Raw genomic sequence first — 13452 nt, 5'->3', positions numbered from 1 at the left:
ATATATGTAAGGAATTGGAGAAGGAGAGAGACCGACAATCCGTTAGGGCTTCCACCCAGGGACCCTCAAATCCCACACTCTTCAATGCCCCTTCTTCTCTTAGAGTGCTATCCAGTGAGCCAATTGTGCTGGAGAACCAGCTCTGCACAGCCACCTCTGACCACACCAGGAGCCCTAGACCCCCCCAGATCCATGCCAGGAACAACAGTGAGACCGTGCTCCGGTGCCATCCCCTGATCCATACACTTGCCCTATGGTTGCAAGGATGTCCCCAGTGCTGAATGAGTGTTTAGTTATTGGCTGCTGCCTCTATGGTGCTGTCGCTTCTAGAGGTCAGGCGAACTATTCAGGATTCAAAGTTTGATTGAAATGTGATGCAATAAGCATCATCTGAGACATGGCACCTGCACCCACGAGAAGCCAGTGAGAATATTTTGTTTATTAAATGATCAACAATATCAAAGATTTTAAAATCAACTACATAACATCCAATGTCACACTAACCATTAAACAACAAGGAAACATCACCGTTCCACATTGACGCCAATACAAAGCCTTATCAGTTCATTTTCACAAAAACAACCAAACCCTTCGCAGGTTTCTCAACAGAAGTGGAGGATAAGCCTGAGAATGTGTTATCATGTCCAAGACTGTGTCATAGAAATGATCTGTCCATCAATGTGTTACTTGTTCCCCATATCAGTGCCATTCTCTGTCCAGGAGCCACAGCTGGATAGGCCCTCCCACATGGCCCAATCTCACCGGAACCAAATCCTGGCATCCACATATTCCACTGGTGCTCAAGGTGCAGTTGAACATCCTTGACTTCCAGCGTGTTTAATCTGCGGTGTCCTGCCAGTTACAGGCAGCATTCACCACACCAGCAACAAAAGCAGCCACAACTACAAAAGCATTGCTTTTATTTTTATTTAAAAAAAATAAATTTAGAGTACCAAACTTTTTCCCAATTAAGGGGCAATTTAGCGTGGCCAATCCACCTACCCTGCACATCTTTAGGTTGTGGGGTGAGACCCACACAGACATGGGGAGAATGTGCAATTTGCACACGGACAGTGACCCAGGGCCGGGATTGAATCAGGGTCCTCGACACCGTGAGGCAACAGTGCTAACCACTGTGACACCGTGCTGCCCTTGCAAAAGTATTTCTTCAACTGCTTCATCAGGTGGCCCATTTGGATCGAGCACCAGTCCCCGCAGCATCTTCTTGCTTCAAACCAGATTGCCTTCTGGATGCATATGTCCCCCCTGAGCCTGGTTTTCCAGGACACTGGTATCGTAGAAAAAATTGTTCTTCCTTCCAGCTACAGAAAAGGAAGGAAACAGCAAAAGCAGCCACCAGGCATCTGCAGCTACCAGCAGGAGCAAGCAGCAAACACAACCTGCAGCTGTGAAGTGCTCTCACAATTAACAATGCCGATTCCTTATTAGCAATAGCTTTCATAGAATCATAGAATTTACAGTGCAGAAGAAGGCCATTCGGCCCATCAAGTCTACACCGGCCCTTGGAAAGAGCACCCTCTATAAGAGGATTGGATAGGGTGGACAGTGAGAGCCGCCTTCCTCGGATGGTGATGTCTAGCATGAGGGGACATAGATTTAAATTGAGGGGAGATAGATATAAGACAGATGTCAGAGGTAGGTTCTTTACTCCGAGAGTAGTAAGGGCGTGGAATGTCCTGCCTCCAACAGTAGTGGACTCGCCAACACTAAGGGTATTCAAATGGTCATTGGATAGACATATGGACGATAAGGGAATAGTGTAGATAGGCTTTAGAGTGGTTTCACAGGTTGACGCAACATCGAGGGCCGAAGGGCTTGTACTGCGCTGTTATGTTCTATAAGGCCACACCACCACCCTATCCCGACACCTTCCAACTATCCCTGTAACCCCACCTAACTTTTTTTTGGGACGCTCAGGGCAATTTGGCATAGCCAATCCACCTAACCTGCATATCTTTGGACTGTGGGAGGAAACTATAGGACCCAGAGGAAACCCACGCAGAGACGGGGAGAACGTGCAGACAGTGACCCAAGCCGGAACTGTGCTAACCACTGTGCTACCGCGCTGCCCTTAGCTTTGAAGCTTGAGGCTGCTCACAGTCAAAGGGAGTTGGTGACCTTCAGCGTATAACTAAGAACAGGGCTGTGTCCTGGAAGCGTTTGGTAGGACAGACAGGCAGCAGCTGTTTTTGTCCCTGTTATGTTTGTCCAAAATATTTAAAGGTGGCTTGAAGGCTACATTGGATGAAAAGCCCCCCCCCCCCCCCCCCGCCCGGGCCCTGCGGCGACCCCCAACCTGGAACCCTTCAGGCCCCCGACCAAGCCCAAAGCCTCTGAGGTGTCGTTCTCTCTTTCTTCCTCCTCCTCCTCCTCCCCCCTCCCCCCCCCCCCCCACTCACACCCCCAGTTCCCCATATCAGTCATTGCATCAGCTTCACGATTTTAAAAAGGACGACTAAACGACGCCCGTGTGATTCTCGCGAGGAAGCCGGTTAATTCTCCTCAGGAGGCTGTTGCATTCGACTTCATTCTCGCTAATTAGATGGAAATTAATGTAAATTAGGTTCAATTATATGCTCGCCATATTTGGGAGAACTCCGGAACTCGCCATCGTGAGCAGGACGGTTACATAGCAAACTGATTCATGCCTGGCGCAAATCTCGATTTTGGCCTTTTAGAAGATAGAATATAGAATTTACAGTTCAGAAGGAGGCAATTCAGCCCATCAAGTTTGCACCGGCCCTTGGAAAGACCACCCTACTTCAGCTCCACCCTATCCCCGTAACCCAGTAGCCCCACCTAACCTTTTTGGACACTAGGGCAATTTAGCATGCCACTCCACCTAACCTGCACATCTTTGGACTATGGGAGGAAACCGGAGCACCTGGCGGAAACCCACACAGACACGGGGAGAACATGCAGACTCAGCACAGACAGTGACCCAAGCCGGGAATCGAACCTGGGACCCTGGTGCTGTGAAGCAACCGTGCTAACCACGGTGCTACCGTGCTGCCCTGTTTTCTGCTGTTCCGACACAGACCTAATGTTTCAAATTATCTACTCTCCAGGGAATCTCCAGCAATCATAACAAAGTTCCTTTCGGCATCTCTTTGTAAACAAGTACATGTTTGGAATGAATGATATTTTCACTTTTACGACGTACTAATTACATCCTTTGCAGATGCACCGCCTGGATGTTAAATCAGAATTTTAAAAAATATTACTGCAGCAGTTATATATACCTTAACCCAGGCTTTTAATAACATTACTGCAGACATATATAATACAATCTATATAAAAATTTCCTACATTCATCACGGTTCCCTACTCTTATACTCCAACCCCATTAATAAAGGCCAATATTCTATTAACCTTCCTGATTCCTCCTGCGGTCCCAGCACTGATCACTGTGGGACCTGCCTGGTTATAGGCTGCCAACCTGAAGACTCTTTAACCCCTCTTGCTGTTTTCCTGCCCAATAGCCAATTCTCTATTCATGCCAATATACCACCTCTAACATCATGGGCTCTTATCTTTTTACTTAACCTACTGGTGAGGTACCTTTTTGAATGCCTTCTGGAAGTCCAAAGTAGACATAGAGGATCCTAGGCTGCTTTCCCCTTTGATGGGGAGAGCTGACTGGTGGTGATTTAACCTGAGGATCACCGCACCTCGGGTGAGGGGCAAGGTTGAGAAGGCGGGCCTTCATGAATACCATCAGCCAGTATAGAGATTGAACCCACACTGTTGGCCTCGCTCTGCATTACAAACCAACTGCCCAGCCAACTGAGCTAAACCAGCCCCCAAAGTCCAACGCAGCTACTGGTTCCCCTCTATTCACTCCAGTTGAGACTTCCTTGGAAAACTTTAATAAATTAGTCAGACGCGATTTCCCTTTAATGACGCCATGCTGACTCCGTGATTAGATTATGATTTTCCAAATGTGCTACTATTACTTCTTTAATAATTGATCCAACATTTTTACAACAATAGATGTTAGGCTAACCGGCCTATAGATACCCACTTTTTTGCCTCCCTCCCATTTAATATCCTGTTAACATTGATTGTGCGTATTTTGGTAGAATAAGTTTGTCTCTTGTTTTGACTGCTCCCCAGCTGAGGTTCCCCAAATCTTTTAACCTGGGCGAGATCCTGCATTTGTTACTGTCCAGCTGGGATAGTCCCAAAATTGTTATGCTTCAGGTGAAGAGGGGTGAACTGGCTCCATTTCTTTATTCAACCCTTTCTGCTGGTTGCAACAGGATCAATCTAAAAATGATCCCTCCGTTCATGGATACCTTTTCCCAATCTCAATATTTATGTTTTAAAAGGATCCAATTTAACCAGGTTTCCTTAAGTTAAAGAAAGAATGAGTTTATTAACTACTAAAGGCAAGAAAATGGTAAAATACATGTTGTGTATTCATGGTATTTCTACTGTTTCCTCAGTAGCAACCTTGCAGTGGAACAGGGACACTTTAAGAGACTGATCACATGGCATCGGCAGTTTGCGCGGGCAAATAGGCAGTATAACATAGTAGCCTGTATTGTTTTTCTTTTTAATTTAGAGTACCCAATTCATTTTTTCCAATTAAGGGGCAATTTAACTAGTTCACATAGCCGAGGACCCGAGTTCGGTCTTGGCCATGGGTCAGTATCCGTGTGGAGTTTGCACATTTTCCCCGTGTTTGCATGGGTTTCACCCCCACAACCCAAAGATGTGTAGGGTAGGTGAATTGGCCAGGCTAAATTGCCCTTTAATTGGAAAAAAATGAATTGGTCCTCTAAATTAATAAATAAATAAACAAATTGGCTGAGGTCAATCTCATGACCGATTCTGAATCAGGCCTACCCAAAACCTTGGAGAAGTATGCCATTGTCTTCAACGGTGAGCTGGGAAGCATGAAGGATATCTCTAAAGCTGAAAATCAAGAAGAAAGCTCAGTCAGTCCCGTACTCAATCAGACTCAAGGTAGAGGCAGAATTCGAACGACTGGTCAAAACGGGAGTCCTTGAACCTGTTAACGTGAGTGATTGGACCTTACTGATCATACCCATGCTGAATAAAGATGGATCTGGATGCATTTGTGACTATTTTAAAGTCATCATTAATCCTGTACTGTGTGCAGAGCAGTACCCTCTGCCCTTGATTGATGAATTATTTGCTGGTTTGGCTGGTAAGCCAACACTTGGTAAAATTGACCTCTATCAAGCATATCTTCAAATGAATGTGGATCCAGATTCACAGCAGCCCTTGATGATTGTGACACACAAAGGGTTATTTTGATATAAACTTCCGCACCAGTGTTGTTCTAATGAGCTGTGGATCAAATCTTAAGATTATTAGACAGAGTCCAGTGTTACCTGGATGACGCGTTGGTTACAGGGAAGAACATCTCGCAACCTAGATGCCACATTTTAGAGATTAGAAAGTTATGGATTAAGAGTCTGAAAAGACAAATGTGAATTTTTCCAATCTTCAATTGAATATCTGGGACTTGTCATTAACACCAAGGGACTGCATAAGTCGTCTTCAAAAGTCATAGCCATTACTGAGGCACCGCACCTCAAGACTGCGAATAGACTTCAATATTTCCTCGGTTTACCAAACTACTACAGAAGACTTCTTCCTAATCTGGCTGTTATTCTAAAACCTTCCAATTTACGGTCAAAATAAAAGGTGGACATGGGTAGATCAATGTGAGAGAGCGTTCTTGCAAGCCAAATAGGAGCTACTCCAGTCAGATGTCCCGACACATTTTGATCCACATTTACCCTTGCAACTGGAATGTGATGCATCACCTTATGGGGCTAGGGCGGTGGTTTTCCACATAATCCCCACAGGTGAAGAGAAGCCGATTGTCTTTGTGTCCAGGACCTTTAAGAAGGCCGAAAGTAATTACACGCAGATTGAGAAAGAAGCCCTAGGAATCATTTTTGGCATGAATTCCTGTATGAGAGGAAATTTACTTTATTGGCGGGCCATCGTCCACTAACAACGATTCTTCAACCTCATACCCAAATTCCATCAATGGCAGTGAGCAGGATGCAGCGGTGGGCATTGCTCTTGTCACCTCACCCACACCACACGACACACACACACAGTCAAGCCTGCATAGGAATGCTGATGGACCCTTTTGACAACCCTTATCAAATAGTTTGTCAATGAGCAGTTCGTGTGGAAATGTTTTCTACTTCGAGCCAGTAGATAACATCTGTAGCCACAGGATAAGTTAAAAAGCAGACCAGAAATGATCCAATTCTGTCAGCGATCATGGACAAGGTGCTACAAGGAAAGAGTTCAGGAGCAATCCCTGTGTTAAAGCCATATTCCACTCGAAGACTTGAATTATCCGTAAAGGCAAATTGTCTCCTCTGTGGAATGAGTCATCATTCCACCACCACGAAGGAAACATGTATTAATTCAATTACGCTAAGGCCACTGTGGTATTGTAGGGGTGAAGGAAATAGCCAGAAGCTATTTTTGGCAGTCAGAGCTCGATGCCGAAATCGAGGAGAAGGCAGGAATGTTTTGAGCAAAAGTGCGGAATCTGCTGCCATTAGCCCCAATAAATACATGTGAAGAGGCCTGGAAACAGATACATGTCAATTACACTGGACCTTTGAAGGGCATATGTTTCTCATTCTAGTTGGTGCTCACTCAAAATGGCTTGAAGGTGTTATCATGAAGACGGCGCCAACGGAGAAATTGAGTGATTGGGTGAAATCTTCAGATTCGGTTACCCTGGATAACTTGTGAGCGATAATGACTCGCAGTTCAATTTGCAAGAGTTTGTGCACCACTGGACGACCTGGACGTCAACTCCAAACACTAGGTCGATTCTGGTTAAAACTACCGCGGACGATGTCCAAACCAAGCCAAAGACACAGAAATTGAAGCAAGCATTGAACTGCAGATGCCTGTGGTTTGCCGACAACCACACAGAATGACGGCCTCCGAAACATCTGATGTATTGACTTGTTGTTGATTGATTGTTAATGTTATACTGTTTATTGCGTCGCGGACCATTGATTTAAGAGGGGAGAAAAATGTTGTGTATTCATGATATTTCTAGTGTTTCCTCACTAGCAGTCATACAGTGGAACAGAGGCACTTTAAGAGACCGATGATGTGAAGTCATCTCCCTGCCATTTGCGCGACAAAACAGGCAATGTAATAGAGCAACCTGTAGTGTTAACATCATCTCACCAAGCTCTTTGTGTGTTTGAACCTCTGAAGCGTGCAGACTTAATTTTAAAACCACCACACAAGCACATTGGGCAGCACGGTAGCACAGTGGTAGGCACTGTTGCTTCACAGCATCATGGACCCAGGTTCGATTCCCAGCTTGGATCACTATCTGTGCGGAGTCCGCACGATCTCCGTGTCTGTGTGGATTTCCGCCTGGTGCTCCAGTTTCCTCCAACAAGTCCTGAAAGACGTGTTTGTTGGGTGAATTGGACATTCTGAATTCTCCCTCAGTGTACCCGAACAAGCGCCATGGTGTGACGATGCAGTGTTAATGTAAGCTTACTTGTGACAATAAATATTATTATTTTCTACATTCATCCAGGTTAGAAGTGGGAATTGAGTCCTAAGTAAGTAAAAATTAAAAAAAAAAAAAATTATACGAACAATCCTTGACTCGTGAGGAGTAGATGAATGAGCATATGGGCAGCATGGTAGCACAGTGGTTAGCACTGTGGCATCACAGACCACTGTCCCAGGTTCGATTCCCGGCTTGGGTCACTGTCTATGCAGAGTCTGAATGGGTTTCCTCCGGATGCTCCGGTTTCCTCCCACAGTCCAAAGATGTGCGGGTTAGTTGGATTGGACATGCTAAATTGTCCTTAGTGTCCAAAACGTTATGTGGGTTTACTGGGTTACGGGGATAGTGTGGAGGCGTGGGCTTGACTCTGGCCTCTTTCCAAGGGCCGGTGCAGGCTTGTTGGGCCGAATAGCCTCCTTCTGCACTAAATTCTATGACTCATTGCAGCCATTGTGATTCCAGTAACACTGACTTCAGGAGGCAAATGATCAGTTTTGAGATTCTGGTGTTCTGCAGTTTGGCAAAAAAGCTTCCTTGTTTCCATTACTGCTGTGGTCTGTGCTGACTTGGCTTATTTCAATACTCCAAGAGGGATTAAGATATACCTGCAAAAAGCTTTTGCAGAGGTGCTACTGCTGCTGGCTGACGCTTTGGTGTCACCCACGTTCTGATACATCCAGCACTAGTTCACACTTCCATACACACACCTGGGGCAGTTTTTTTCAGCTGATTGTATCCCAGTCATATCCCATTATGTCCCATTGTCTCCAGCGGAGATGGCAATTGATTTCTGTATGCTTTAGAAGTATCATTGTCTGGAAACCGGGTGTGGATCTGTTACTTGTTACATCCTCAACCATCTTTGGCTTGTGTGTCCATTTTAAACGAGACCTGAAGTCTTATTTATAGTTCAATATTTCCAGATGTAATTCCGTATTTTGACTCTGTATAATGTCTTTCATGACCTCGAGAGATTACTTCTTGGAGATAAACTAATATGTTACTAAAAAGCAAAATTCTGTGGATTCTGGAAAGCTGAAATAAAAACTGAAATTACTAGAGCAAGTCGGGCAACATCTGTGGAAAGAGTTAATTCTGGGGGCACGGTAGCCCAGTGGTTAGCACTGTTGCTTCACAGCGCCAGGGTCCCAGGTTCAATTCCCGGCTTGGGTCACTGTCTGTGCGGAATCTCCACGTTCTCTCCGTGTCTGCGTGGGTTTCCTCCAGGTACTCCGGTTTCCTCCCACAAATCCCGAAAGACGTGCTTGTTAGGTGAATTGGACATTCTGAATTCTCCCTCAGTGTAACCGAACAGGCGCAGGAGTGTGGCGACTAGGGGATTTACACAGTAACCTCACTGCCTTGTTAATGTAAGCCTACTTGTGACAGTAAAGATTATTATTATTACTTTTGATTAGTGGCTCCATCAGAAATTATTGTGAATCCTCTTATTTGCTGCCCTCGTACCCCATTGTAAAATTTTGATATTGTTCAACATGAGAGGAGGTGGTTCTATTTCTGTGCTAAGAATACCAGATTAAATTGAAATGTTTGTAATTTCCTTTTGTAACTTAAATCAGTATTTTGCAGAAGCTTAAACTATCATGGGTATTCCCAGATTTAGACATACAATTATTTTCTAGAATTTCATTGAAGTACGTGAAACATCATCTGTCCATGTTGGTGTTTAGGCTTCTCTCGAATTTCTTCCATCTAGCTTTATTGGCATAACCCTCTATTCCCTTCCCCCTCATTTGCTTATCTAGCTTATTAAATACACATAGAGGATTCAAACTCCACATTCTCACCACTCTCTGGGTAAATAGGTTTATTCTACAATCATTATTTGATATCTTGGTGATTTGTTTTTATATTGATGCTTTCTAGTTTACCCTTTCTCACAAATGGAAACACCCTCTACCTGCCTACTTTTTCAATACATTTCATCATTTTAAACCTACCACTCAGTAGAAGACAAAGCTATTCTTTTTCCCTTACTTTATCTGTCTACATTTGTTGGTCTCCCAGTAGTGAGCAAACAACTTGTAAATAAATTGAAGAATATCGTTATTTTCTTTTCTTCTTTGTGGGGCAACATTCCATATGGTTAGTAAATGTTTGTTTCCAAACCTGCCAGGATCATAATGATGAGTTAGTGTTCCGTTTATTTTCGTTTATTTCTAAACTCTTGAGTCATTCAAACTTATTTGTCTAAACTTTCATATTGCCCATGGAAGTGGTCATAATCATAAATTGCTTTGATGAGAGTAAATAAGGAAGAGCTACCTCTAGTGGCAGAAAGGTCAGTAACCAGGATACAAATTTAAGGCGATGGGCAAAAGAACCAGAGGCAACATAAAGAAATGTTTTTAATGCAGCAGGCTGTTGTGATCTGGAATACATGGTTAGAAATAATAGTGAAAGCAGATTCAATTGAATCTTTAAAAAGAAGTTGGATAGATAATGGAATGGGGGGGGGTGGGGTGGGGAGAAGATTATGGTGCTGCGAGGATAGAGCAGAGAAGTAGAACTAATTAGGTACCTCTTTCAAGAACCGGCATGGCCATGATGTGCCAAATAACCTACTTCTATGCTCTGATTCTATATGACATTTGAGTTCATCAAGTCATTATGTTAATACTGAAGAATTAAGCACTTTGCTACCCCAGAAACAATGGCTTAACATTAATCACCCAACGCGGGTTTATCATAGCCAGTTTCACAGTGAGGCTTAATGAGGGCAACAGTATGTTGTTGTCAACTTCTGATCATCTCTATAGCCCCAGAAGATTTGTATTTGTATGTTAGCTACCCTTGAGATTGGAAATGTTCATGCCCATTAATGCTGGGGTATTTGGAGGGGGGGATTCTTAAAATGTTCACACACTCAAAAGACTGGGTTATTGAGCCTGGACAATCATTCACATAGAAGAGATAGAGGGAATACCTTGTAGACTAAGGAAGAAGAGCCATTCCTGTCAGTTTAATGGAGATTTGAAAGCGGGCTACAGGACAATTGTCTACCTCCGTATCCACCTAGGATGAGATATTTAACTGCTTCACCTTTATAAGCACATGGATTTGTAATAAAATACATTTTATTTTTAATTTCTCTTCAAGAATGTAGCAATCCTTCCACAGCACCAGGAAAGGAATGGGAAGAATATGTGCAGATCCGAGGCTTGGTTGAGAAAATTCGTAAAAAACAAAAAGGTATATATGATTGATTTACACTCTTGCAGAATATGATTTCTTATGTCCACATAAACAAACTCACTCTGATTCCACACACTGTCATCGCTAACCAGTACAGAGGTAGTGTAAAATTGAAACTGGTTCATAACAGATGACATGATGTTACTGTGCTGTAGTTTTAAACATCCATGTTTTCTACAGCATTCCATTGCCAATTTCATCAGAAGTAATGTCAAAAGGAAGCCTGTGGCTTATCTTTGGGAGGACCAATTCTCCCGGAGCACGCTGTAGACCTGGAATTGAGTTTTCTACCCACTTTACAGCTATGCTGTGGATCGTAGCTTGGGCACCTCCAATAAAGCTCCAAAATTCCTCCCCAACCCTAGTATGTAATAGTGAAAAGACTCCACTACACATTCATTTGGAATCTCCTATGTAATAAATCTTAATTCTTGGAAGTCTTATGTTAGAAAACAATCGAAAATCTTGACTTTAAAAGTACGTGGCAACAAAACTTCTAAAATGGCATTGTGCTTGGTCTGCTGTGAAATTCGAGCATTAGAACAGCAACATAGAAAATAGGAGCAGGAGTAGGCCATTCAGCCCTTCACGTCTGCTCCGTCATTCAATATGATAATGGCTGATCCTCTATCTCAACGCCATACACCAGTGCTCTCCCCATACCCCTTCACACTTTTTAGAGTTTAGAAATCTATCTATATTCTTCTTCAGTATATTCAGTACTTTGGCCTCCACAGTCTTCTGTGATAGAGAATTCCACAAGTTCACCACCCTCTGATTGAAGACACTTCTCTTCATCTCAGTCCTAAATGTCCTACCACGTATCGTGAGACTGTGGCCCCATGTTCTCGACCCTCCAGCCAGAGGAAATAACAACCTTGAATCCAGTCTGTCCAGCCCTGTCAGAATTTTATACGTTCGATCCCCTCTAAATTTTCTAAATTTCCGTGAATACAGGCCCAGTTGACCTAATCTCTCCTCTTACAACAATCCTGCCATCCCCGGAATCAGACTGGTGGACATTTGCAGCACTACCTCCATGGCATGTAAACCCTTTCTTGGAAGAGGAGACCAAAACGGCATACAATACTCCTGAAGTTTCTATCCATGTCCTTTTTCCCCCCCCTGGATCCTTCAATATTGGAAACAGCCCATTTCTCTCCACTCAGTTCACATGCATGAAATAGCCTGATAGAAGTAAATGCCATTCTACTCAACCATTCTCTTTTGGTGCTTATCATCAATCTGAACAGTAGTCCCAATGCAATGTACCTGCTATGCTCCCATAACTCTCTACCTCCCTTTAAACCACTCATCGAAACATATCTTAAAGATGGTCTCTGTTTCAATCGCCCACTCTAATTCCTCTTACGCTTTGTCCTAAGTCTTCTATTTGTCGCTTTGTTTTCTGGACCCTTCACGGCCTATTCTCTCTACTCTGTTTAATCTGATCACAGCACTTTTGACAAATGATGATCTCTGTTTGAATGAAAACGGTCTTAGTTTCTCAAGTCTTTCTTTGCAATTTTGTAATCCTATACCAGGCAATTCCTAGTACATCTGTGCTTTACTCTGCTCATTGTCTTAAAGTCCTTCAAAAAATATGGGGCGGGATTCTTCCATTCGGCGGCAGAGTGTCCACGCCGTCGGAAACGCCGTTGCGTTTCACGACTGCGTGAACGGGCCGCTGTGAGTACCAATTCTGGCCCCTACAGGGGGCCAGCACAGCGCTGGAGCAGTTCACTCTGCTCCAGCCTCCCATCCCGGCGTGAACTGTGCGCTGCGGGATTTGCGCATGCGCAGTGGCACCGGCGTCAACGAGGACATGCACAGCCACCCCGCGCATGCGTGGTGGCCTCCCTCAACGTGCCAGCCCTGACGCGACATGGTGCATGAGTTCAGGGGCCGGCGCGTAAGAAGAGAGGCCCGGGGAGCGAGAGGCCGGCCCGTCGATCGGTGGGCCGCGATTGCGGGCCAGGCCCCATCAGAGGCCGCCCCCCGACCCTGCGCGCAGAGTTCGCGCCAGCTGCGACCAGGTGTGGACGGCACCGGTGGGACTCTGCCTTTTTATAGCGCCCGCTCGGTCCATCCGGGCCAGAGAATCGGCGGCCCGCGACTGGCGCCGCGCCAAATGCGCCGGCACAAATGGCACTGATTCTCCGCTGTGCGGAGAATCGCGTGCTGGCGTCGGGGCGGAGTGGCGCAGTTGCGGGGATTCTCCGGCCCGGCGCGGGGCTTGGAGAATCCCGCCCTTGGAGTCCAAAATGCACAATACTCCCAAAGGTGGACTAACTGCGAATACCCCTTTGATACTTGCTCAGCCTAGCATGCAACTGTATTTTGAATGCTTGTAATCTGTTTGACTCTTAATAAGGTTATGCTCAATTTACAATTGGCTCGTTTAAATGCAATTTCTTGGGTCATGCTTCAGCTCAAAAAATTACTCCTGCTGCATCTTAATTGCATCATTATATAGTACTTTATATCACCATATATACACCATCATCACTTATTGCTAAGCCTAAGCTTCCCTAGTCTTTTCTTGTCTCAGTTCCTTTAAATTTGAAGTTACTATGCTTCCTCTCCAATTCATGTACGCCTGTTTTAGCTTTGTGACCAATATTTTGCATTGTCTGATTTGGCAAATAAATTTAAACTTAAGGAAA

General features: G+C 44.5%; 1 protein-coding gene across 2 annotated transcripts in view; it reads left to right on the top strand.

Annotated features, from left to right (window-relative positions):
- The window catches only part of setd3 (SET domain containing 3, actin histidine methyltransferase), a 184453-nt gene that overhangs the window by 33386 nt on the left and 137615 nt on the right, over window positions 1-13452 (top strand). For both annotated transcript variants that reach the window (XM_072493008.1, XM_072493000.1), the window contains one exon: window positions 10691-10783. In XM_072493008.1, coding sequence (XP_072349109.1) covers window positions 10691-10783 — 93 coding nt within the window. The remainder of the gene's footprint in view (window positions 1-10690; window positions 10784-13452) is intronic.

The sequence above is a fragment of the Scyliorhinus torazame genome, chromosome 2 (assembly GCF_047496885.1).
Source record: "Scyliorhinus torazame isolate Kashiwa2021f chromosome 2, sScyTor2.1, whole genome shotgun sequence".
NCBI classification, from domain to species: Eukaryota; Metazoa; Chordata; class Chondrichthyes; order Carcharhiniformes; family Scyliorhinidae; genus Scyliorhinus; species Scyliorhinus torazame.
This window is presented reverse-complemented; position numbering and strand designations above follow the sequence as displayed.